We start from the raw sequence: 17,803 nt of genomic DNA, 5'->3' as shown, positions 1-17,803 counted from the left end.
TTTCTAAATAAAAGCTAATTAAAAATATCATAAATACTATAATAGTATCTCAATTATATTAAAATAACACTGAAACTAACTTAAACAAATAAGGTGAAGTACTAAAATTATTAAATCTGAAATAAAAAATAAATAGAAATATTGAACCAAAACTAATAAAATGAAATAGCACATAACAAATTTAATTAAACTTAAAATGAAAAACATAATAATAACGTAAAATATTAATAATTACTATAAAATCATATAAATAATACTAAAATAACACTACACAGGAAAAAAAAAGAAGTAGTAATTGTAGTTCCCTGCAAGTGGCAAGAGACTGGTGTTACAGTGTCAACTGTGTTTCATTCACTTGAGCAGGTGAATCTGACAGGAGAAGATCAAATCATGTCACAGACGTCATATAATCATCATGAAAGCAGCACTGAAAAAGCATATTGTATGAAAATCCATTCTTTTAAACAACTCCAAGTTTTTACATAAGTTACAACCTGCTGAGAGAATGCAGCTCCACAGGATGAGGATGTGTGTGTGTGTGTGTGTGTGTGTGTGTGTGTGTGTGTGTGTGTGTGTGTGTGTGTGTGTGTGTGTGTGTGTGTGTGTGTTTACTCTATAGGGACTGTGTAGCATGTACAGTGATATATAATCAGTCCAGAGGGTCCAGTGGCAGTCTGGATATCCGTGTTCTCTGACAAACGCCTGCAGGCTCCTCTACAGCAGAAATGTGTTTCTGTTTTCACAGAACTCACCGCTCAGCATTCCTCTGACTCTTCACAGTCATGACATGAACAAGCACAACAGATGTGCTGTAAACTGCTGCGTTCCCATCACTGATGGAGAAATACCCAACACATCTGCACAAACATCCCGGGGGTTGAATTTAGCACCTGAGATGGGAGAGAGACAGAAAGATAATCAATTAAAGAACTTCATTACAGAACTTCACTAAAAGAGCTGTTTCTGTACAGACTAGATATAATCAAATTGCTGACAACTGCTGCACAGCCCGTATGAGTTTCACATAACATGTGAGCAAGCTAAAAAACAAACTATATATATCATTTATTCATATATTTAATAAATATTCATATATTAAATACATTAAATCTATAATAATACATGTTTGTATATCTGATTATATTAAATACAATAAATATAATAATTATTATTATTATTTTAAAGTACTATACTATTCTACTATAAATATTTTTATATATATTAAAATAAATATTTGTACGTTAAATACATGAAATATAATGATAATAATAATAATTACAATAATAATATAGGGCTGTTATTGTTATTTATTAATATACCTTATAAATACAATTATTATTATTAATATTATTTTTGCATTTTTGCATATTGTATTTTCTGCATCACAGTCCTTAGAAAATTGGCAGGCCTACATTTATTTATTGTTTTATTTATTTATTTTGAGGTGAAGTGGCCAGGACATGTTCTTGACAGGTTTATAATGTATACACTGTATGATCTCATTGTCTGAGGTGCTTTCAAAGCTCTCTGGCGCTTCAGCCGCGCTGTGACGTCACCCGGAGGGCATTACATAATGCTGTGAATGATCAGAGGCGAGGCAGATGGAGTTTGGCCATCATCAGGTACAGTACACACAGCTGGCGCGACTGCACTCTCTGCTGCCACTGAAGAGAGGCGTTTCACACGCACTCAACTGAGTTTTCCCTTTTCCACAGCATTTCCTCGTGGAGCCTGGCGCTTCTTTTCCAGACTTTGGACTTTATTTGCATGGCACGCTGAGACTGACTGACATCAGTCGAGTTGTGATTTTAGTTTTTCAGTTGTTTGGAGTTGAAACATGAGCGCGAGTGGAGACGCGATGGCGATGTTCGGGATGCGTTTAGCGGAGGATCAGATTAAAGTTCTGGAGGAGAATTTCACGAAGGTCAGCAAACATCCCGACTACACCACGCTGATGCTGATCTCAGCGGAGTGTGGGCTGAGCGAAGAGGAGACAGCGGTGAGATCTATCTATCTATCTATCTATCTATCTATCTATCTATCTATCTATCTATCTATCTATCTATCTATCTATCTATCTATCTATCTATCTATCTATTAGTGTTGTAATCATAAGCGCATGACTCTATTTTTAATGTCAAAACCTGCCTGTGATATTTATATACATACATACATATATATATATATATATATATATATATATATATATATATATATATATATATATATATATATATATATTAGAGCAGATATCTGGTCTTTAATAACGTTATCAAAACGTTTGCACAAAAACATTATTTATACATTGTTCATGGATTTCTGAAACATGTTTGACATCAGTCTGTTTTTTGTTTTTTTATATACTTTACAACTTACTTGGTTTCACATGGTTTAGAGAACATTCAAAATAATGTTTCAATAATATTTGCAAAATTATCAAATTCAACCTTCCCTTGATGTTTCTGTAACGTAAACATAACCAAGAAAAATCAGTTTTAAAACATTTTATGTTCTGCGACCTTTGAGAAATGATTGATGTGAACATTAGCATACATATTTATGTTAGTTGGGATGCTGCTTATATACTATTGTACCACGGCATTTACATCTCAGTGTAATCACATAAGTTAAAAACTTGCTATGCTGTGTGTCCAAATATATGATAATACCAAGGTATGTTTTATTTCAGTCAACATGGTTTGACATATGCTTTATGAGCTTTTATTGCATAACAACCTGCCTGACTTTATTTGATCAGAGAAAGTTAATAACGACAATAAATGTTAAAGAGAGGTGTTTTTCATTGCTCAAAGTGTCTTTACTTAAACAAACTGAGTCGCTCTGGAGGTCAAAACTCTTAATTGCATTATGAAAGTTCATGGATCAACCCTTCCAGAGTGTGAACATGAAACTTCTCAGTGAACACATGAGATCTTTAACCAAGCCACGTTACCCATGATGCAAGCTCCTCTCATGCATTGTCTTCATTCCTGTTTTGCTGTCACCAGCTCAAAATAACACACTGACAGCATTAAAAGCCAAAGGCATGTGAATGGAGAGCTGACACTGACCATAAACAAAGTGTTGGAGCACAATAGGCGACCCGGAGCGCCTCCGGATGCGCCTTCCATCTTACGGATACAGTCGACATGTTCAAACGCATTGTGTCTGATTTCTAAACACACTCTTTCAAAGGAAAAACCCACACAGGAGTCATGATGTAACGGGGCAGTTAGTAATGCTGTAATGCGTCTACTTACAGCATCTAATAGATACTTCAGAGATTGTGAGCAACACTTTCAGTGCTGACAGCGTGAAGTTTGGAAGAATGTTACTGGAAACACATTCCTTCTTGAGGCTGGTCTGTTTCTGTCACTATGATTGTGAAAAACCAAGTGCATTTATGCAAAATGTGAACGCCTTTGTGATAAATCACCCTGCACAATAGAACAGGCTTAGCAATTCACCATTTTAGGTGTGTGAATGTATATAGTGTACTTAATTGCATTCACTCCTGCCCAAGTCATAGTTAATATACCGTACAATGTTAAAGATTTGGGGGTTTTGGAAAGAAAGTAATACTTTTATTCAGAAAGGATGCATTAAATTGATTAAAAGTGACAGTAAAGACATTTATAATACGAAAATGTCTATTTCAAGTAAATTCTGTTCTTTTAAATATTTTTGGTAAATGTGTATTTAAAGTAAATTCTGTTATTTTTTATCTTGTGAATGTCTAAAGATGCTTAAATCAAGAAACATTTACTTGAGAAGCAGAATGACTGTTAATACGTCTTGTTTTCTGTGAAACTGATCAACATGAAGTGAGTTTAAGATTAAAACAAGAACAAATGTCTGCCAAATTAACTTGATTCAAAGTGAAAACAAGTTTTCATACACCATTGGCAGATATTGGTTCTTGTTTTAATCATAACCTAACTTTATTTTAATAATTGTTTCGGAAAACAGACTTTCTGAGACTTCTTATTTTCATTTTGCATCTTAATTAAATGCATCTTGATTTAAGGATGTTTAGATGTACAATTTGGAAAACAAGACAAAAATACAGAGGAAGATATTATTTTTAAAGCACTGCATGCAACATGATTCTGATTTCTGCTCTGATGTAAGACATTTTCAAGGCCTTAATTCGTGGAAGGGCGAACTTATTCTTTCTAAGACCCACAATAACCCTAATATATGATCCTGTGTGAAGACTATTAAGAATGTGATATATGTGCAAAATTGTCATGAAAATGTCACTCTGAAAGCTAAGCGCAGTGACTCGTCTATGGCTTTATTAGGCAAATATGACCCAGGGAAAAAATGAATCACCACTTTGCATTATTTTAATGCTAAGAAAACTCGAACACAGAGGGTGCGGTATGAGGAACAGGTGTACAACTCTCTTTCTCTCTCTGTAAACCGGTCATGCCTGCTCGCCGTGTTGGCTAGTAAACACTCTGTGTGTATGTACTGTAGGGTTAGTGATGGGTGGACTACAACCTCACAGGTTTGAGTGCAGTATGTGTAACATTTGACTCGGATCCAAACACTACACATGCTGCACTAAAACCAGTGAGGTGAAGATGAGCCGCGCTGCTGTTAGCACAAACACAGAAATGCAGTTCACACAGTGTTTGCTGTTCTTCTGAAACATAGTGGCATATTTTTTAGGTGAACAAACAAAATACTACCAAAAGTAGGGTGACTATGCCTCTAAATTGCCTAAAATGTCTGTGTTTTTCTATTGATGGTCTCTCTACCTAATGCATTATGCCATGATTGGTCAATTATGTACAATGCATGCTATTGGTCAAATTACTTTTCAGTCATTACCTTTAACAGGAATGAAAACAAAAGGAAAACGAAGCCAAAACCCAGACATTTCACTGAGTTTAGAAATCGGGAAAAATAGGACATATAGTCACCCTACCAAAGAAGGGGATTTTATACAGAGCTTTTTATATACTGTACACTCATGGTTTGTTATGAAAAACACTGACAGTTTTGCAAGTGTGTTGCAATGCTAGTGTTAAAGATCATTGTACCTCAGAGCTGTTGTGCAACTCTGTTTCTCTGAAAATCAGCTAATTTGGGATAGTCTAAGATTAGTGCGTAAAAGTGAAATATTTACTCAGTTCTTCACTTGTGTTGAAACAGATTTGAATAACGCATTCAAATACTCCATTTATAGATCGACGGCTTAATTCGATTGAAAAGCCTTCATGTTAACACTTCAACTGATCCGATTGAGCTTGATCTGAAATAAATTTATACCTGAAACAATCAGATCAATAGGAAAACAATAAGCATGTAAAATAAAATACCTTGCATTAATATAAACAGAGCTTTCAGAATCCAAAATTGGCTTGAATTTATTCCAACTGATAAAAAATGGTACATGTAAACATACAAATTGAAAAGTTATTGCAAGCACCAGTCCAATTTTTTTCATGAGATAAAAAACTGTACAATTATGTGATATCTCCTGATTTACAGTCGGCCTAATCTCTCTCTCTCTGTTCTGTAGAAATGGTTCAGGATGCGAAATGCTCAGTGGAGGAAAGCAGAAGGTCTCCCTGCTGAACTGGGATCAGTGAAGGACTGATAGAAGATCTTCGTGTTCTTCTTCTTCTCTCTCTGCTCCCGTGATTGTTCAGTAGACCATCTCACTCTCTCTTTTCTTATTTGAGGATGTTTTCTGAAGTCTGAAGAGCGATATGAGTCTTATTATATTTTTATTTTATCTAAGGTGTAATCTTTTGCTCAAAACGAAGTGTGTGTATGTCATACATTTTATTGCCATAACTACTGAATGTTCGTAAATAAACTAAATGTAAGCATCTGTATATAAAGAATTACATCTGTATGTCAGGGTTTGATTTCATGTGTCGAATGATTAGTATAGAGCTTTATCATTAGGAGGATCATCATGGAGCTGAGAAACATCAGAGAGTTACACTTGATCTATATCTTTATTTATAAACCTAAAACAAAAAAGGTCTCTTTATCATCTCAATTGTTTGTGCTAGACACTGAGATTAAATTGAGAACAAATTGACTCGTCTTCTGCTTTTTCTCCTACAAAAATAGACCACAGCATTCTCACATCTGCCTCTACTAGAAGTCCATAAGAAATCTCTGTAATGTTTCAATGTCTGCTCACATAATAAATATTACAATATCAAAAGTCAAAGATCTCTGTATGTAAATGTTACATTTATTTAATTTAATCTAACTGTATGACAATTTGTTGATATATTTCTTCATCGAAATTATTGGAGAACCATGTCTGAGTTAAGTTTCCTAATCTATGAAAGGGCAACAGCTGAGCAAAACAGCTTGTTCTGAATGAATCTGAAAAACTGGACACCAACTGAAACGTGTTAAGGAGAGCAAAAGAGGTTTTAAAATGAAATCCTGATGACAAGGATGGTGGAAGAGTGGACTAAACAACACAGTCCACATGACTCAAACGCTGATGGTAGCGTTTCATAAAATATTTAAATGTTTAAACATATCCAGTAAGCAAAGGATGGACAGACGAGCCAACTTTTAAATGGTTGGCAGAGCGCAGCTGACTGCAGTGGTAAACGAGTGTGTGTGTGTGTGTGTGTGTGTGTGTTTGAGTAGTGGGGCATGAAAAAACATCCCACACCCTCAACGGAAAAACAAACATTCATTTGACTGCAGCGCAGATGCTGAGCTGAACACAAACACACTGCAGCAAGCTTCCTGGCATATCCTGGACGATATTAAAATAATACAGTTAGTACCGGATAAAAAAAAATATGAAACTGTCAAGCACTGTAAGAAATTATTATTATTTTTTTTAAATATATGAAGAGAGAGGGTTGCAAAATGGGTTGCAATCAACACAGCAGAACCACAATATGTAGTTTTATTAATTTTAAACATGACTATATATGTTGGAATACCTCCCTCAATTGATCTCTGATGCTATTTACACATGAATCTTTCACATCTAAATCCGTCTGATGAGGATCTGACTCAGTTGAGTTTGATGAGTTAATATAGTTAGAGGAACTAGTTCTGTTTACTGAATCTGAATGGCTGACAGAGAGCCGTGGCTTTGTGTGCTACCACGACAACTCGACAGACACAAGTAGAATCTGTCACCCATGGGTCAGAGAGAGATTTAGAGGATCATGGGAATAGGAGAGACTTTGAGAGAACAGCAGGAAAAAATGATCTGATCTGAGGTCCAACTGGCTCCTGTAGTGACAGAGTCCAAACACATGCAAAAATGTGACAGTTTTTGAGTTACTGACAACTCATTTTCAATTACTCAATTAAAGAATCACTACAAAGCATCCCTGGTAAATTAAAATATTTAAATATAAAGATTTACTTTTTTAAAATGGGTTGTTTATTGTTTTTTAACAGTAAATTTAATGTGCAATGGAACTAATGAAATACCTTAAGTAAAATCTAATTGAATGTGTAGAATGAAAGTCCAGGCAAGAAAACTTGCACAGATGTTCATACCAGATGCTGATAATCGTAGATTCCCTTGCAGCGTCTAGACCGAGAGAGAATCTGGAAACACTATAGGCGTAAAACACAGAGTCCTGTTTGAGGAGCCAGGCGGTTCTGGCAGCAGGCTAAGAATAATGTGGTACTTAAATTTCAGTCAAAAGTAGTCCAGAGTCAAAATCTGAGGCCGTGATTAGAAAACCAGTGCGAAAGCAATGAGAGTTCAACCAATCAACAAGCTCTTAATAGGAAAAGGGGGGTGGTGAGAAAGTGACAAAATACAATAACTGCACACGATGACTGCTTTGTGGCATGTCTTGTTTTCTCAGGGCTGCCATGTTGGTTCTCTGGGTGGGATGTAATCTTTAGAGAGGGCTTTAGGAGTGGATAAAGCTTGGATCCGAGCACTCGCCGTGGCGTTCCTTGCTCCCCTAGACACCTGTAAGAGAAGCCAAAGACAGCTGAATCAATCCACACTTGGGAGTCCAGACAGATTTCATGTCGTAGTAGACCTACCAACTAAAACAAGTGAAAGGGTGACCAACAGGTTTTTTTATTTTTATCAATTGTATTCCAAGGCTCTCTGAGGCCCTGTTTACACCTGCTATTCAAATGCGTTTTGGTTGATTGGATCACAAGTACACAATGGAGACACATTCCCCTTTACATCTGGTGTTTTAATCTTCTTTGTCCACTTTCCAGGGAAGGGCTATGTGCGGGTGTATGTATGTTTCTGATTTTTCGATCTAATATTGTGAAATGGGTTTGCACACTATACTTATGAACGCAAAAGGAGACAACAGAAAACAGCAAGCTCTCGTTTCTGCTCTAATACCTGCAAAACTACGCTGAATACTGTGGGTTTGCGTTAGAATCAGGAATGGTATGAGAACATTGTGCTATTTAAAAAAAATAAAATCCCACCTTCAAACCAAATGTACTGTTTACTGTTAAATTTAATGTTTAACAATTAGGTCAGTAGGCAGAGAGAAGGCTATATTTAGTGGCTGTTCAAACGCATTTGACCACATGAGCATCTACACTGCGTAAACAATCAGATTGAACAAGTTAAAAGTGGGGATTGAAATGTCAGTGTGAAAAGCCCATCTGTCTCTTACAGTTCGGATCGGACTCTCTGGTCGTCCGGGGTTGTAGAAGTGTCTGTTCTTTCTTAGTTTGGGCAGTGAGAGCTGCTCGAGTCTGGACGTCATCTTGGCTGTTTGAGCTGCATATGAGATGAATGTCTGCACATTCTGCACACAAACACACAAAGCCAATGTGAATGGTGCTTGGATATGTAAAACTCGTCGTCACTATGAATTAAGCACCAGAACCAGTTCTTGGTTTAAAAGCGATGTTGCTCCTGTAAGTTCAGACCTGTCTGTTGCTGGTGAAGTTGGGGTGGTTGGTTTTGGGGTTGGCCAGCTGGAGGATTCGAGGTGAGACCACCACGTTCCTTACACTGGGACTCACATGCCAGATGGGACAGTCATGCTCACACAAAAATGAGTGTGGATAACTACAGAAAAACATTAATACTTTTATTCAGCAAGGATGCGTTAAAATTGATCAAAAGGGAGAGCGAATTCATTTATGGTGTATCAAATAAATGCTGTTCTTTTCAACTTTCTATTCATCAAAGAATTCTGTTGAAAATGTATCAATTTCCACAAAAATTATGAAGCGGCACAACTGTTTTCAAACACTGATAATAATAAAAAATTAAATGCTTCTTGAGCAGCAAATCAGCATATTAGAATAATTTATGAAGAATCAAGAACACACACACAGTGCTACTGCAAAAACAGATGTTGAATTTTGGCTTCCTCCTCAGCAGGAGCTAATTTTAGTTCTGGAAAGATCTCTTGAATGTATCCAGGCTCTTATTTGACCTCTTACTTCACTTCCTGGGCACTTCTTCCTCGGGTTTTGGGAGTCGCTAGACGGACAATGTTCTCATACTGCACTGCATGAGAGGAAGGGCGGGAGATCTTCATCCTTCTCCTCTCCTCCTCCTCTTCCTCTTTCCTGCAGGAAGATTGCAGAGGGAACGTTTGACATCCGAGTGAAAATCCGCCTTTTCAAATAAGACAATAGGACGAGTGTCACAGGATGCTCACTAGGAACAATTGAAACTAGGATTTGGAGTGTGTTTATGCTAATCACACCCATATTTCTCAGCATGGACTTTTATAAGAGTGATTTTTATGCTTTCTGGTGGAGAACGGGGCTGGAAACACTCTTGCCAGCTGGACTCGGAGAACTAAATTCATTTTATCCATTATCTCCTTGGCATCAGACTTAATCTGCTAATTCATAGGACTCAGGCATATGACTCGTATACTTGCATTACTCAAAGCATCCAAAAATGAACAGCAAGAATTATGGATTGCTTTCTCATTTCCACTAAAAGGTGTAGGGCAAACTAACAGTCGTCACATGCTTGATTCTGAATGCTGATCTCAGCTCATTCATTATTAACCTAAACGTTCCTTCCGTATAAGCTGAAACAGCTAAACCTGAGCTTCCTATACTGTGCCATTCAAAAATGTGGGGTTGGCGAGATTTTTATTTTTTTTTTAAGTTCCTTATGTTCACCAAAGTTGCATTTATTTGATCAAAAATACAGTAAAATCTGTAATATTGTGAAATGTTATTACAATTTAAAAGAACAGTTTCTGTTGGAATCAGTTGCAGCGTTAAGGCGGGGCTTGCCGGGGCTAATTTGCATAGCATCCACATGCCACGCCCACTCAAGGATTTACGGTTTTTAAAAGTGAACTCTCAGTGTCACTTTTGAAAAGGAAACAAAAGAAAGAAAAAGAAAAACTGAAAACCTAACAAAATATTAATAAGGTTTACGTGTGTATATTTGAATATGTCTGAATGTATAAACAATGACCCGTAATTGGGGGAGGAGTCTAAAAGGCTGTGCTCAGGTGCTTAACAATCATCATAATTCATCATCAACAGCGAACATAGAGAACAACAGACATATTGTTCTCTTGTAATTTGCTATTGGTGAGTAGCTGCTGTGGAGGTTTAAAACCCCTGCAAACTCACATTATAATGTCATATAATATAGGTTTGAAAATAAGTTTGGTTGCACTTTATTTTACAGTACATGTACTTACATGTACTTATAGTGTACTTACAGTGTATTTATCTAAGAAAGTTCTGGTAATACAAGGTACAACTACATGGGTTAGCGTTAGGTTTAGGGGTAGGTTCAGGGTTAGTACCTAGTTATTACATAGTTATTGTAATTACTATAATAAGTACATAGTATGTACATGAGGAACAGGACTGTAAAATAAAGTGCTGCCATAAATTCTTTAAAATTGTTAGCCTAGTGGCGATAAAAAGAGAAAAGGTTATTTTCGTTGTAAACACATCTTTGACCAATGTCCAAGAATGTCCATTAATGTGTTGTGCCGAATTCTGCACCCCTGCCAGATTATGTACCCCCTAGAATTGGTAGGTTTAGCAGAAGGCATGGGGGAGGGGTTAGGGTTAGGATTAGGGGTGGGGTTAGGTTTAGTCAATCAGTAAATTACTTTAACGAGGGGGTGCAGAATTTAGAACATATTTTATGATCCAATTTAGGTTTAAGTATTTATTTCCTACATTAAAAACTATTGTAAATAACCCCAAACTTTTGAACATTAGTGTACAAGAACTAAGTAAAATGGAAGTTGTAAGACATCTGTGTTGTCTCTCGCTACCTGAGCTGAATCTGGAGGGAGAAGTCTCTCTTAGGCTGGGCCAGGGCCTTTATTCTGGGGCTCGGACTGGCTTGCAGTGCTGAGCGGGACAGCGGCCGAATCGATTCCTGGTTTCCCCATGTCAGTATCCTGAATCCCAGAACACAAGCACAACAGGTAAGTCAGCAGGATCAAGGGATGAAACAACTGTTTTATGTTTGTTTGAAAAATATAAGCCTCAGGTATATTTGTACTCATGGTTGACACCATAGTTTTAGGTTATAATCAAGTTAAAGAACATGCAAAAGAAGTGTTACCAAGGTGTTGTGGCCCAAATGGTCTTGGACTCCTTTGGTTGAGCTAGAAATGAAATCCTACAAGCAAACATGTTATCAGTTTCCTACAAATAGAAATGATAAAGAAATCTCAAATGTTTTTATTTCTCCTATACATACCTATCCTTTAATTCAGGCTCTTTCAGGGAAAGAAAAAAAATCATATTAACCTATTTTTCAATAAAAATAACATAAGACCATTTAGGCTTTGTTCTAAATGCAGACTTTACCCGAGTCCATTCTGTCCAGGTACAGACCCAAAGGAATCCTGGGAAACTAAAAGCTTACTGAATGTCACAATAGAGACCGACGGTTGCTAAGGAAGCTGTTACTACGGCAACCAAAGTCACATGGTCCTGCTCTGTCTTCAGTGAAGAGCTGAAATTAGCCTGAACTAACATACCATGTAAGAGTGACATCATAAACAGAGATTCCAGCAATTCTAAAGATTCTAAACATGATGTCATTAATGCTAAAAATAACATTAGGGGATTTTTGTTACAAAAATGACAAACACAATTCAGTCATTTCAATTCATATTTAATGTTTGTCAAAAGACAATCGCCAATTTGCTCAAATCTTCACTTGATTTCTGGCAACAAAAAGCCATTTAAAGACAGAAAGGTCAAGTTACAAAAATAACATACAGTCATCTTGATTATAGACTTTTCTTACTGACAAGTCAGCAAGTTACATTATAAACCAATCAAAGCAAAGTTAATTCATAATCAAACATCCCATAATCCACAATAACAACAGTAGCAGCAATACACTGAAAAACATGATTATCTTTGGCATCTTTTTCAAAATGCTCAGTTTTCTTTCTCAGTTATAACAATCATAATGTTTTAGTGTCATGAAGATTATTAAGAGAACTAGTCTCTCTTCTACTACAAAAACAGCTGTTTTGTTGTCATCTGGTTTGAAGACTCTTTGGTGAATGTAAAGCCCTTCATAACTGGGACCATAGGAAGCCATATTAAAGACATATAGTCGGTGGTCAATCATCTGACATCATCTCTATGATGAGGTCACGAGCATCTTGCACACCGGCGTTGGCCCCAGACTTTCCCTTCTTCACCTGAGTACCAATCACACTGAGCCGGTGCCCGTCGCCAACATTACCCAAATCCAGTGCCTCGTAAAGATCAGTGATCCCTTGGGCCCCGGGGACATCCTGCGTGAGAGAGAGCGAAGCATGTGTAAGATCCTGGTACAGGACCATGTTTCTAATAACAGAAAAAACATGCACTAATCAATTAGTCCAAAAAAAAAAACAACAGGAATAGGGGTGTGCCACATGTATTGTCTATCGAAAACAGGCCTTGATACTGCACTTTTTTTGCATCATTTTGCATTTTTCACTTCACAAAACTTTACAAACGCAGTTTTTATGTTTTTATGGAATTGATTTGTGTGGTTTAGTTGTGTGTTTTTGTGTTTGTTTTTTTGTGCTGTTTGGACTCTCATTCTGACGGCACCCATTCACTACACAGGATCCACTGCTGAGCAAGTGATGTAATGCTACATTTCTCCAAATCTGTTCTGATGAAGAAACAAACTCATATGCATCTTGGATGGCCTGAGGGTGAATAAACTTTCAGTAAATTTTCATTTTTGGGTAACCTATTAATTTAAGTATTAATATACAGTATCTCTCGTTAATTTCTGTCACTGCTGTGAATTTACCACTACACAGAATGTGTCAACAACAGGCCCAAATCAGTCAAGGTACCAGCACAAAAACACACTCAGCAAAATGTTGTCTAACTATTATATCGATGAAATGACAGAAAATATTTTTTTTTGTCAATACCACACACCCCTAAGCAGGAACTTGTATTCATGGGCCAGTTTGATTTCATCTTGACTTTAAGGCCCGTCTGTCACACCAGATGTGTTTGCAAGAACATCCAGCACGTCAGCACCTTAACCTCATGTCTGAGCGTCCAGATGGTCCTGACATGCACTCCATCAGACGGCTCGAGCTGAGAGAGGATTACAGAGCGCATGCAGCAGACGCTCTCACCTGCTTGTTTGCGAGCAGCACTAGAGGCAGGCAGGGGTCGGCCGACAGGAGCTGGTGCAGGAGACGTTTAGCCAGAGGGAATCGCTCGGGGTCAGACGAGTCCACCACGAACACCAACACACGCGCTTTACACAAATACATCCGCCAGTAATCACGCAGCTTCTCTGTACCTCCAACTGCATGACAGAGGAAGCACAAAAGACACTATCACACTGTTACACTATTCACTTCAAGCCAGGGTTATTTTTGTTAACTGAAATAAAACCTTAAATTTAAAATAATAATAATTGATAATAATTATTTAAGCTTTTTTTTAGCTATTTTTTATTTTTTTCTAATTTTTGTTTAAGTTGAAGTACCATGGAAGCCTGTTTCCTTTTTTCTCACAATTTCGACCTTATATCTTGCAATATAGACTTTTTTCTCAGAATTTTGAGTTTATATCTTGCGATTCTGTTTTTGCCATAGAATAAAATATTCAGATTTTTTATTTTTTTTTTTACTTGCAATACCGAGTTTATATCTTACAGTTTTCTTCTCAGATTTGTGAGGGGAAAAAAAGTCTGACAAAAACTTCCTTTTCTATCGCCTTTTTTTTATTTTTTCCACACGTGGTGGAAACAAGCTTCAATTAAGTACTAATATAACTATTCTAAATTAAACTAAAATCTAAAACTTAAGACTACATAGACATTTTTTTTTAAATAACAAAAATACAAATGACAAACACAGCAAAATTACAAAAACTTTAAAATTAAAATGAAAACGACATAAAAATAAAACCTAATTTTAAAATTTTTAGTGGTACTAACATTTTTTCCAAAGCAACTTGCATGCATTTATTGAATCAATGCATGCATTCCCTTTGGATTCAAACCTACTGTATGAGTTTGGTGTTGCAAGCACCATGCTGCTTTTTTATCTATAGTAATCATAATATGTGTGTGTAAATGAGCTGTATTTACTCTCTAAGAACTCGATCTGAAGCTCTTCCTTGTTGATGGAGATGGCGTTGAAGCCCTGAGTGGGACACACGTCTTGTTCCAGGCTACCTGTGGCAAAACAGTGCAGTAAGCTAGTCTTTCCCGCCCCGTCCAGACCCAATACCAGCACCTGAGTACCTGCTGACCTGGGCTGCACAACACAGAGAACAAACATGCATTACTTTACTGAAATCATAGCATGACGGGAGAGTAAAGCTGCTTCACATGTCACACTGACACACAGGAAGAGGCGGATTTTACTACAGGAGGTCCATAAAATAAACCAAAAGCAGTTCATTTGATCAATGCACCATGCTCAAAAATGCAAATGCTGCATGCAAATTTATTTTGAGTGAATTTTTTTAATAAACTCCAATGTAACACTTTAAAATTACTTAAAAAACAAACAAAAAAAAAATCTGTAGTGTACAAAGATATGTAGTGTATTAATATATTATTATACATTTATTAAAGCATGAATCAATATTACATGACATTTCTATTATTTTGCATTTACTTTAAGCTTCTGTTAAGCATGATAAATTATACTGTATTAAAATTATTATAATAATAATATTATTATAAGTGGCTATTTGCATCGTATCCTATTCAAGCATTATGTTTATTATACCTTTGTTTTTTTAATGAAAACATGAATTCAGGTCGCATGATATTTAACCTATTTGCATCTAGCATTATAAATTATGTTATTTGCATATACTTAAAGTATTTTTTTTAAAACATTTCATATTCTGATCATGTTTATTAATTATTCAAATTTAGGGAAATATTGAAGTTGCATGACATTTTTAATTATTTACATCAGCTTTAAGGATTGGCATTATATAATAATAATATTTTCTATATACTACTATTTATGAGGATACGTTACAGACTGCACCTGTTAAGCATTAAATATAATAATAATATTTATTAATGACATTTAAAATCACTTGTTTTCACTTTAAACCGACTGATTTTTTTTTCTTTCACTTCTGCAGAACTTTCTGCTTTGAGGCCTCCCGTGCAACCATAACACTGCGCTAACAGACAATCCGAGAGGATAAAACCGGATCAAACCCACAAACCTCTGATATCACGGGCGCTTTTAGTGCACTGTCGGTCTTGATGGCTTTATGCACGTGCTCTCCTCTGCTCCCGTCCTCGTTCAGCCCTTCTCTCTCTGTTTTCTCAGGTTCTCGTGTTTTCCTCCCATGTTTCCTCCTCAGATAACACACAGCGCACGCGACGCCTCCCGTGAGCGCGAGCGCGGCGCCCACCAGCCCGATCTCGCGCGCACCGGGCATGTTTACGCTAAATTCGTGCCTCCAAATCAAATCAAGTTGAAATGTAAACAAATGCGATACTTTTTTTCACACGCACCCGGACATGATGCGCCGCATACGGGCCTCGGCGCGGATCACCAAGCGGATTAGAAACTCCAGAAGTCGATATTTCCGGTGAGTGGAAATAACGCGAATGAAGAATAGAATTACTCCTGCAGAATTCTGAAAGCGCTAAATGAGGTTTTTCGTCTTCCCCACAAAAAAGGAAAAGGTGTAACTAACCCGAGTTTTTGCGTTTCATGGAGATCAACAACAGAAGCGGCGGTCTCGTGAGATGGAGGTAATCACAGCAGACCGCGGGAGATTCTCATCTTTAGTTAAACAGCGGAGAGGCGAAGCTCTAATCATCTCCTCAGATAAACTAACCTGCCGCCGAGAGTCACTCTTTTTGACCTAAAGGCGCACAATCGTCAGTGACATGTTTGATTCAAGTAATGCACAGCTTTGCAGGTCCAGCAGAGGGCGCTCAAACACACGGCGAATCAATTAACGCGCAGCGGCAGCGCCGCCTGCTGGAGAAATAGATGACCTACAAATAAAATGATCTGTTCTAGACCGAACACACTGTGGAAAATGTTAAAGAAGGTTATTTATTTATTTATGATTTTTGCATTTATATAATGCAACTCTGAAGTATTACTGTATGGCAATTTTTTTTGTATTTATTTATTTATTTTAAATACACCAGGATTTAAAAATACAAAGACAGATAAAGCAAGCAGAACTGACTGTGGATTCTGCAAGCAATAAATCTGTTTTAACAATTGCGTTATATTACAAGTTTTCTGAAATATTGTTTAAAAAGCAAACAAGGCTTTATCTAATAAAATATGCACACATTTCCATAAATTTCCATAAATCAGAACAGACATCTGAACACTGGATAATGCCAAGTTATGAAAATTCTCGTCTTGCTGACATTATTTTTAAAGATTTTCATAGAGGGAATTTTGGATTTCTCTTTTTATCATTTCAAATCTGGCAGAAGAGAATACAATTTTATAGAAATCCAGCAAATGATATATGAACAAACCCCTCTGTAAAAACCTTCAGAATATAGATAAGAATAATACTGCAAAGTTTGCTTTATGTAAACGCTACTAAAGTAAAGATTTTTGGCTCAGTGAATGGAAAATATCTCTTAAAGATATTAATTGAAATCTAGAGACAAATAGAGTAAAAAGATAAACACTTAAATGTGTATTTTCTTTCCAATAGTCTGAAAGAAGACATTTTATGAAAGCAAAATAGTTCACAATCCCAAAATTGACCAGTGCATAAAAACCAATGGTTTTGCCTTAATGGTTAAACAGTTACACATACTGCTCACTTATGCCAACAGCTCCTTAAGAGTTTACATATGAAAGAGCAAGACACTCGAGTTTTCCAGGAATCTTTTATTAAGACATAACACTGGAGATCTGTTTCTGAGGAGAGTTTGTTCAGAATTATAATCAGGGTTGAGCACTGGATTTAAAAAATAGACATCTCAGCTTTTCATAAACAGCTTCTATTGTGTGCATTCATGTACCAAGTAGAGACAAAAAATCAACAGAGAATTCATAAAGGTCCAGAACATATGATGGGGGGAAAACAAAGAAAGGAGAAATGCCCCAGACTCTTTAACATTGATAGTAATGCATGAACATAGTGGATTGGATGGTTAAAAAAAAATGCACTGACAATAGATTCCCAATTATTCCATAAGACAGTATCGCTCACACACTGACGTTCAAAAATCACATTCTTTTTCCTCATCCTTCAGAATTTAATGACTGAAACTTTTGCAATTCATCCTCCGGGCCACTGGAGCGGTTGTGTCTTCATTATTACAACGGTTTCTCAGAGTTTCTAAAACAAGCAAACCAAAGTTTAGATGAAATCTCTCTCTATCTACCATCCTCCC

General features: G+C 36.6%; 4 protein-coding genes across 5 annotated transcripts in view; 1 reads left to right on the top strand and 3 right to left on the bottom strand.

The window, feature by feature from the left end:
• The first annotated feature begins 1,583 nt into the window (after window positions 1-1,583).
• On the top strand, window positions 1,584-6,199 carry LOC109060996 (homeodomain-only protein). The gene is made up of 2 exons (XM_019078148.2): window positions 1,584-1,999; window positions 5,534-6,199. The coding sequence occupies exons 1-2, from the start codon at window positions 1,838-1,840 to the stop codon at window positions 5,609-5,611; spliced, it is 240 nt and encodes a 79-aa protein (XP_018933693.1). The 5' UTR covers window positions 1,584-1,837; the 3' UTR covers window positions 5,612-6,199.
• A 1,029-nt stretch (window positions 6,200-7,228) lies between these two features.
• On the bottom strand, window positions 7,229-11,949 carry LOC109060993 (testicular haploid expressed gene protein-like). 2 transcript variants are annotated; one of them, XM_019078144.2, is made up of 8 exons: window positions 11,770-11,949; window positions 11,660-11,678; window positions 11,522-11,578; window positions 11,226-11,354; window positions 9,400-9,528; window positions 8,878-9,019; window positions 8,619-8,753; window positions 7,229-7,939 (listed from the first exon to the last, which is right to left on the bottom strand). In XM_019078144.2, exons 1-8 carry the CDS (start codon window positions 11,777-11,779, stop codon window positions 7,826-7,828), a joined length of 735 nt encoding a protein of 244 aa, XP_018933689.1. In that variant the 5' UTR covers window positions 11,780-11,949; the 3' UTR covers window positions 7,229-7,825. The 2 variants fall into 2 exon arrangements, with proteins under 2 accessions (XP_018933689.1, XP_018933688.2); XM_019078143.2 differs by having other exon boundaries at window positions 11,660-11,931.
• Window positions 11,950-12,063: 114 nt separating this feature from the next.
• Window positions 12,064-15,953, bottom strand: LOC109060994 (ADP-ribosylation factor-like protein 9). Its single transcript, XM_019078145.2, has 4 exons — window positions 15,640-15,953; window positions 14,534-14,702; window positions 13,569-13,744; window positions 12,064-12,716 (listed from the first exon to the last, which is right to left on the bottom strand). Exons 1-4 carry the CDS (start codon window positions 15,856-15,858, stop codon window positions 12,540-12,542), a joined length of 741 nt encoding a protein of 246 aa, XP_018933690.1. The 5' UTR covers window positions 15,859-15,953; the 3' UTR covers window positions 12,064-12,539.
• Window positions 15,954-17,279: 1,326 nt separating this feature from the next.
• LOC109060992 (signal recognition particle subunit SRP72-like) overlaps window positions 17,280-17,803 on the bottom strand; it is a 12,503-nt gene continuing 11,979 nt past the window's right edge. The window contains exon 18 of the mRNA XM_019078141.2: window positions 17,280-17,803. This exon is cut by the window's right edge and continues 159 nt beyond it. Within this exon, the coding sequence (XP_018933686.1) occupies window positions 17,791-17,803 (13 nt within the window). The 3' untranslated portion in view covers window positions 17,280-17,790.

The sequence above is a fragment of the Cyprinus carpio genome, chromosome A14 (assembly GCF_018340385.1).
Source record: "Cyprinus carpio isolate SPL01 chromosome A14, ASM1834038v1, whole genome shotgun sequence".
Taxonomy (NCBI): Eukaryota; Metazoa; Chordata; class Actinopteri; order Cypriniformes; family Cyprinidae; genus Cyprinus; species Cyprinus carpio.
This window is presented reverse-complemented; position numbering and strand designations above follow the sequence as displayed.

Excerpts from the sequence above, each read along its gene's own strand:
- LOC109060996 (XM_019078148.2), top strand. The coding sequence starts at position 1,838 with ATGAGCGCGAGTGGAGACGCGATGGCGATGTTCGGGATGCGTTTAGCG. Across the intron at positions 2,000-5,533 it reads TGAGCGAAGAGGAGACAGCG|AAATGGTTCAGGATGCGAAA; the intron begins GTGAGATCTATC and ends TCTGTTCTGTAG.
- LOC109060993 (XM_019078143.2), bottom strand. The coding sequence starts at position 11,703 with ATGATTTTTTTTCTTTCCCTGAAAGAGCCTGAATTAAAGGATAG. Across the intron at positions 8,754-8,877 it reads ACTTCACCAGCAACAGACAG|AATGTGCAGACATTCATCTC; the intron begins GTCTGAACTTAC and ends GTTTGTGTGCAG. Across the intron at positions 7,940-8,618 it reads CAGAGAGTCCGATCCGAACT|GTGTCTAGGGGAGCAAGGAA; the intron begins GTAAGAGACAGA and ends CTTCTCTTACAG.
- LOC109060994 (XM_019078145.2), bottom strand. The coding sequence starts at position 15,858 with ATGCCCGGTGCGCGCGAGATCGGGCTGGTGGGCGCCGCGCTCGCGCTC. Across the intron at positions 13,745-14,533 it reads TCAGATCGAGTTCTTAGAGA|TTGGAGGTACAGAGAAGCTG; the intron begins GTAAATACAGCT and ends TCTGTCATGCAG. Across the intron at positions 12,717-13,568 it reads TGCTGCTCGCAAACAAGCAG|GATGTCCCCGGGGCCCAAGG; the intron begins GTGAGAGCGTCT and ends TCTCTCACGCAG.